At 45.3% G+C, this 8061-nt stretch overlaps 1 protein-coding gene across 3 annotated transcripts in view; it reads right to left on the reverse strand.

Moving 5' to 3' along the window:
• IQSEC1 (IQ motif and Sec7 domain ArfGEF 1) overlaps positions 1 to 5735 on the reverse strand; it is a 135026-nt gene extending 129291 nt beyond the window's left edge. For all 3 annotated transcript variants that reach the window (XM_088482469.1, XM_088482468.1, XM_088482470.1), the window contains exon 1: positions 5611 to 5735. In XM_088482469.1, coding sequence (XP_088338595.1) covers positions 5611 to 5675 — 65 coding nt within the window. In that variant the 5' untranslated portion in view covers positions 5676 to 5735. The remainder of the gene's footprint in view (positions 1 to 5610) is intronic.
• Positions 5736 to 8061: the final 2326 nt, after the last annotated feature.

Below are 8061 nucleotides of genomic sequence, written 5' to 3' on the forward strand. Positions count from 1 at the left end.
GAAAAGGAAAGATATCCTCTATTCCCGTTCGTGAGTCTGAGGTATTTACTATTGGCAACTAAAGGTATGCCACTCCAAAACTATTCAGTGATCACATATGTTGGTCAACTCAGTGAAAGAACAGTCTGGGAGTGGCCTTTATATGTGAGTTGTGCAAATCCACAGTCCACGAGCAGTGAATGAAGACTAAGGGGAGATGTACTGTATAAGCCTTGGAGAGAGATAAGGTGGTGAGAGATAAAGGCGCCCCTATCATTATTGGCACTCCTATCTTCAAGATAGGGTGCCGATGTGTAGGCAAATGTATGAACGGTCAGTGGCACTGACTGTTCAGACAGCAGCAGCTATTGATTTCGACAGCTGAAGCTTTCATTGCGCATGCACTGTCCCTGACAGGAATTGTACATTCAAAAAACAATAGTTTTTTTTTTTCTCAATTAGCCGCGTGTGCAGCTGAGATGTTTCTGACCAGAGCATGCACAGATGCACTACATGCGCTGGTCAGAAGATGCACTTCAGCATCCAGGTAATTTAACACTCTCCCTCTTCGGCAAACTACCTGTTCGTATATATAATAGCTCTGCAATCATCCCGGGAGCTACACCCCCTAATTTCTAATTGAATTCCACCCAAAGACGCACCAGACAGTATTTGCCAGACCTATATGTGTAGAGTTTGTATGTTCTCCCTACAATTCTGTGATGTTCCGCCGGATGCTTCGGTTTCCTACCACACTCCAAAGGCATTCAGGTAAGTATATTGGCTTCTGTTGAAATGAACCCTATTGTGCGTGTGTGTGGTAGGGAATTTGAAATGTTGACTACTATATTGCCATAAAACTAACTTTTTGTAAATGTAAGATATAAGCATTAGTTAGTGCAGAGGACCCATCTGATGGCCATAGGCCAGAAGCTGCTCTCCAAAGCATGTGGCCCCCAGTCCTCAATAGCCCCTGTATAAATGGTATTGAAAGTTAATAGAAAGATACAAGGGGCTATTCATCATACGATAAATGGCCCGGTAACCATGCGGAAATGCTAGTTTCCACATATTTAGGTTACCGGGCTATTCATCATTAGGGGTTCGATAGGACCCCCTGATATTCAGCAAACTCAGAAAACTGAAAGTTTTCGGAGTTTGCTTCTGAGAACAAGCACCATCATCAGACGGTGCTTGTTCTCGGATCTCCACTCCTTCCCATGGGAAGAAGTTCCGGGGGTATGAAGAGGGATCCGAGCGAATCCCTCCGCTGCCTCCTCACTACCTCCCCGGTGGCTCTGCGCATGCATGACCCGAGGTTACGCATGCGTAGCCAGGATGACGGGGAGCAAGTAAGTAACGCAGCTACTTCTGTATCTGCTATACTAACCACGGGCAACTGCTTTTCGGAGAAGCTGTCCCCACACCGGAGCAGTGATGAATTGCTCCGGTGTCACGTTTTTCCTGCTGCGAATTGGATACTTAAGTATCCATCTCAGCGAGTTCAATACTTCATCATCGGAGGCCATACGGCCTCTGATGATGAATAGGCCCCTCAGTCACTGTGATGTATCAACCTTGCCAGCCATACAATTCTAAATGATTGATAAAAATACAGATTGCAGTTAAATAAAGTTTCTGCAGCAATTTAGGAAAGCGGAATACTCAAATTCTGCATCACCCATCCATACAGATGTGTACTGTACAAATCAGGCACTCATGGCCAGATTAAGGTTTGTAGGTGCCCCAGGGTAACTAGCTTGTTGGGGACCCTACCAATAAAATTGAAAATAAGATATACTGGCGATGTTATTAAAAAGTAGAGATGAGCTGTTTGGTTTTGCTGAAAACTTGAAACATCAGAACTTTGGTGTTCCCAGTCGATCCGAGTCCCGACTCGGATCGCTATGGGGTTCTGAGTAGACACAAGTCCCAACTCAGTACTTCTCGCCAAGGTCGGTTCTTGGATCTAAAAACAGGATTGTGCGTATATTTTGGATTGCATTTAATTCCCGCCCTCATGATTTTAGGTGCTGCTAGGTGGTCAAAATTAAGTGGAAATTACTGAAATGTAATGTTATTGATGTTAGTAATACTATAAGAACAAAAACAAGTCTAAGGGCTCGAATCAGACCCGCTCGCTAGATGGGTACATTCGCTCCCAGCATATGCAAATTCTGAACACACCAAGCAAGGCAGGCGATCAAGGCATAAGCACGCCCACTATGTCTTGGCGTGCGATCACTTTGTGTATGTAGACACCCACCAGCCTGTCTTAAGACGCATACTTGCGCATGTCATCTCCAGGAAGTGTATGCAACCATCGGTACATCGGGTACCTTCGGAAGCGAACACAGCGCTTGAGGTAGACTATACCCTACCGCAAGCACTGCAAGCACTTCAGTGTAAAAACCAGCCAGGTGACATGTACTATAACGCTGCCTGTTAAGTATGCACGCCTCTGACATGGCGTTAAGACGCTCAGGCATGCCTGCATTCGCACCTCCACTTCCCCGTTTCTAGTGCCCTGCCCCTGTCACCACCCACAAAAGGCTTCTCCTGTCACTCACTCTGCTGGGCTGTCTATGCTCGGCGAGCAAACACTTCCCGATCTTTCGCAGTGGTTCGCACACGCGCACTGTGATGCATACGCAGGCAAACTATATGCAGTTACTAGCGAACGCTTCTTAGCGTCTGGGTCTGAATCAGGCCCAAGTTACATGATTTTAGCAGTTTTTATCAATTTTTAAAGAAATCCAAAACCAAAACACTTAAGGGTGGTTTTGCCAAAGCAAAAACATGGGGGTCAGTGCAGATCTCTATTAAATAGAATAATATGTAAGTACACGCAGCACCACAAATGTGTTAAACACACTGTAGTGGCCCCAGGTCACATTATGCAACACTAAAAACTTAGGGCCTGATTCAGAGCCGCTTGTAAGCTGCCGCTCGTTCGCTCCGAGCGATGTTCGCACAACTGTGCATGCGTATGGATTGTATTACGCATGCGCGAAAAAGTCATTGCGGTCGGAAATTGTGCTTGCAAAATAGCGAATGCCTGCTAATTTGAGTGACAGAATGAGGCGTTTGTGGGTGGTAACAGGGGAAGGTGCTTGAAAACGGGGAGTGGAGATCCGAACGCAGGCGTGCCAAACGGTCAAAACGGGCGTTTTAAGGGTGTGCATAATTAAAAAGCAGCGTCATCGACCACGTCACTTGGTTGTCTTTTAGCCTGAACTGCTCGCATGATTGCGGTAGGAAAATGCTATCACAAGCACTGCGAGCAGTTCAGACGCCTTTCGATGTACTCGATTAATCTAATAAATAGCAGAGATGACGTAGGATGCGAGCGGCAAGGGGGCGTTTTTTAAAAAATAGCGAGCGCATGTTTCGTTCGCTCGTTCAGACATAGAGGCGTCAACAGACCGCAAAGAGCAAGCGCTCTATTTGAATATCCGGCCCCTTTTTCTGAACGAGCGAACGCCACCACACTGCGCGTTCGCAAGCCCCAGAGCAAGAGAGAAATTCTCTTTGTCCGGGACTCACTACAAAAGGGGGCGGCTGTCGATGTTGAACGACAGCTCGCCCGTTTTGAAGGCGTGGCGGGGGGTGGCTTTACAAATGGAGGCGTTTCCAAGTAAACGCCTGCCGTTTGTGGGCGGCCCCACTGACATCACCAGTGATGTCAGTGGGAGAGCTTCTGGCTCTATTAGAGCTGAAAGCTCTCTGGGGCTTGCGGCCACGAGACTCTACCACAAGGGTCTCGTCGCAAGCCCCGATGGTCGCGATGGTCTTGACCATCGCGACCATCATCCTGGCCGCTCGCAATAGCAGCTAAGCGAGCGGCCAGGAGGCCGCACAAAAAAAAACCAACGCCTTGATTCAGAGCAAGCGCTCTTTCAGAGCGTCCGTCTCTGAATCAGGCCCAATGTTCAATACAATATGAATATGAATGGGAGAACTACAACCAAAAGTTCACTGTTTTTATACTAGAAATAATGGCCCTCATTCAGAGCCGGACGCTATTTGCGGTCGTTCGTTTAAAAACAAGGGGTGGCTATTTAAATGATCCGTACGCACATTGCAGTGTGTTCACACCTCTAAGTCTGAACGAACGAGCAAAACATACGCTCGTTTATTTGTTAAAAACGCCCCCTGGCCGCACGCATCCTACGTCATGTCCGCTATTTATTAGATTAATCGAGTACATCGACCAGCGTATGAACTGCTCGCTATTCTTGTGGTTGGTGTTTGCTACCACAAATTTGCGTGCAGTTCTGGCTATAAAATAACCCAGTGACGTGGTCAATGACGCTGCTGTTTTAAATATACACACCCATAAAACGCCCGTTTTGACCTTTAAGCACGCCTGCGTTCGGATCTCCACTCCCCATTTTCAAGCACCTTCCCCTGTTACCACCCACATACGCCTCATTCTGTCACTCAAAATAGCAGGCACTCGCTATATAGCGTACAAAGGATTTTCGGCCGCACTGACTGGTTCGCGCATGCGTACTAAAAAGCGTACGCATGCGCAGATGTGCAAACATCGCTCGGAACGAGCGTACTGCCGCTAACGAGCGGCTCTGAATGAGGGCCAATATCCACTAAACTAACTGCTGGATCAGCCAAGCTAAGTAAATATTACACCTTTAGAAAAAACTGTGTTATGGTGTTATCAGAAATAACATATACTATATTTTGCTGTATATATAATTGCAAAAAATATACAGTACAGCAACGTAACACCGCAAACTTCAGTGCTGGATGAATATACTTTAGATTCTTTCATACAACATTCCCAACTTTCTAAATTATTTCCTGGAGGATTCTGCATAGGCACAAGCATTCACACTATTATAAATCCATTCACATTTTGTTTTACAATAAATACATATTTCATAGATGTGATACCTGGGGTTGTTTATCTAAAAATTGTGATTTTATCATACAGTATCTCAATTTTGCAGCATATGATCCTAAATAAAATGAGAAGTAAATGTTTGTATTAGACAGACATACAATATAATGTAATCCTGCCATACATGCACACTAATAATCTTTAGGATGTTTCAGGACGCAACCAACAGTTCTTATTAATAGAGCAGGAGTTGTACAGAAGACACTTTCACGTTAATTATGCATTCCATTGCGTAGAGAGCTAAGTGTAGCCTTATATATACAGTGCATTGTTATAAAATATTCATTCCAATGTTTACAGTGACATGCTTGTTTGTTATGGCATGCTATGTGCAACAGATTACATTCGCTGGTATTATATTACGTGTAGTCTATACTTTGTATTTGTACAGATAAATAAAAAGGACTTTACACAACAATATGACGTAGTGTTCTGTGGTAATGTATACAGAAGTTAGTGCTTGGTTATATAATGTATATGTTATATGCTGTGACAATTAGCAAATAGTGCTATAGATTATACAAAGCTGCTTTGTATTGCGTAGTTTTATAACTGTGCTAACATTAAGTAAGATTTTGTATGTAGTACTGTGTTATTGTATATTAGTTTTTAGTGTATTAACAGGCGAGACTGGGATCTTGCACTGTGTGTGGTGTGTAGTATTGTATGCACAATGTTGTATCTATGTATAAATAAATATTCTATATTACCAGCTGTCCAGTTCAAGCTCCAGGAGAGACTGGGTCCTCTCGGAATTGCACTGCAGACACCACATGGCTTGGTGCAGGGACAGTACAAGGTGACAGTGTCACATCACCCAGGCTGGGACCCCAACATCCTGTATCCCCCCTGACCCTCCTATTACTGCTACTGCAGTGATCCGGAAGAATCAGCTGAGAGGTCCTCCCTTCCAGGCCAGGGGAGGATGGGGGGATGGCTGGAAAGCTGGGATAGGGAAGAGAGGGAGGAGAGACAAAGGCTTAAACTGCTCTCATTTGCTGGCTATGGCTTGTGCTTGTGTTTTCCTAGGGAAGGGACAGGAAACTGCTACACAGACAGAGCTGTACTGGGAAAGTAGGGAACAGAGCAGTGTACACTGGGAGGGAAGAGTCATGAATGAAGTTCTGAGAAGCTATTTACAGGGACTGTGTTCCCTTATGGGAGGCATCCACTACAAGATCTGAAAACGACTGCACGATTACGACACTGTAATCGTGCAGTCGTTTGTCAGTCGTGTGATGTGCCTGCACTGAACGAGCAGACGTTCAGTGCAGGGTCATCCATCATCTGGAAACATGCTGAGCCTGACAATATCGTCAGGTTGACCAGCATGTTTGCACGATGATAGATGTCTAAAAGATGTCCAAAAGACCAAATTTTCAAACGATGTTCGAACGATTATCAAACGATTATCGAATGGTTTTAGCATTAGTTAACCACAGAATTAATACTGGGAGATAGGAGACGTAGAGCATGTTGTACAGAGAGAACAGAGCATTTAGGGAAATATAATAGGTTCTGGATTTACAAAAATCGACAATATTCAGCAATTTTGCCATTCATTTTTAAAACAGCAATGTTACTAAAGGCAAAATCCCGGCAGGTTATGTCTTTAATAATATTGACATTTAAAAAATTAGCCATCAAAATCCCAAAAGATCTGCAATTTGGCAAACCCGAACCTAGTGAATTTCTCCCAGCAAGTTGAAGTGGGAGCGAATTGGAACATAGGCCCTCATTCAGAGCCACTCGCTAGCGGCAGTACGCTCGTTCCGAGCGATGTTCGCACATCTGCGCATGCGTACGGTTTTTAGTACGCATGCGCGAACCAGTCAGTGCGGCCGAAAATCGTTGGTACGCAATATAGCGAGGGCCTGCTATTTTGAGTGACAGAATGAGGCGTATGTGGGTGGTAACAAGGGAAGGTGCTTGAAAACGGGGAGTGGAGATCCGAACGCAGGCGTGCTTAAAGGTCAAAACGGGCGTTTTAAGGGAGTGCATATTTAATACAGCAGCGTCATTGACCACGTCACTTGGTTTTTTTTAACTCAGAACTGCTCGCAAAATAGCGGTTGAAAACACCAACCACAAGAATAGCGAGCAGTTCATACGTTGTACGATGTACTCGATTAATCTAATAAATAGCGGACATGATGTATGGTGCGTGCGGCCAGGGGGCGTTTTTATCAAAAAAACGAGCGTATGTTTTGCTCGCTCGTTCAGACTTAGAGGTGGGAACAGACTGCAATTTGCGAACGGATCATTTGAATAGCCACCCCTTGTTTTTGAACGAACGACCACAAATAGCGAACGGCTCTGAATCAGGCCCATATTACAATGTGTGACAGCAGAGCCTTTAGTATTGGAGACTCCAAGCATGTAGCCCTGGGAGAGCAGAACACATTGCGCTGGTAAATCAGAGCATCTTATTCCAGCTGCACACAGAGGGCCTGATTCAGAGCTGGACGCTATTTGCGGACGGTCATTCCAAAAAAGGGGCCGGCTATTTAAATTGAGCTCGCTTTTGTCCATTCCTGGACAAAAGTCCAGGAATGATGATGTTCGCCCATGTAAGATGACGTTTTGCCTCTTTCTGAGTTCTGTTTTTTTGGAGGGAAAAATCCGAACTCCACGTGCAAACTCGAACCTATCCGAGCCTGCACATCCCTAATATTTATATACATGCCCTCCTGTCAGGACGTGTAATTGTTGGGGGTGCTTGACCCCAGGAGCAAGGTCCATGATGATCATCATTGTCAGCACAGACCTTGCTAGTTTGATTTACTGGGAGCATATTACATTGGCTGCACTAGGAGGGCAGAGGGCCTGATCCAGAGATGGACACTAATGTGATTTTTATGAAGACTGAACGCTTGCCACTGTGTATGCTTGTAAGCTGCCCTGCGCACGTGCCGTCATTGTTTTGCGATCAGCACGAACAGAGGATCCATACGCAAAGTGAGTGGCAGGTAGTCAGTGTTTGAGGGAGGTAACAGGGTGGTTAATAAAATGCAGGCGTGCCTGACCGTTTAAATGCAGTTACATGGGCGTGCATGAATTAGCCCTTGCGATCTCCTACGTGGCATGAGAGCCCTCTGCGTGTCAGAAAAGCTGCAGTGTTTGTGGCTGGTAAGACCTGCCGCAAGGCCAAAATGGCTGCT

This window comes from Taudactylus pleione, unplaced genomic scaffold (assembly GCF_031769625.1).
Source record: "Taudactylus pleione unplaced genomic scaffold, aTauple2 ptg000289l, whole genome shotgun sequence".
Classification (NCBI taxonomy): Eukaryota; Metazoa; Chordata; class Amphibia; order Anura; family Myobatrachidae; genus Taudactylus; species Taudactylus pleione.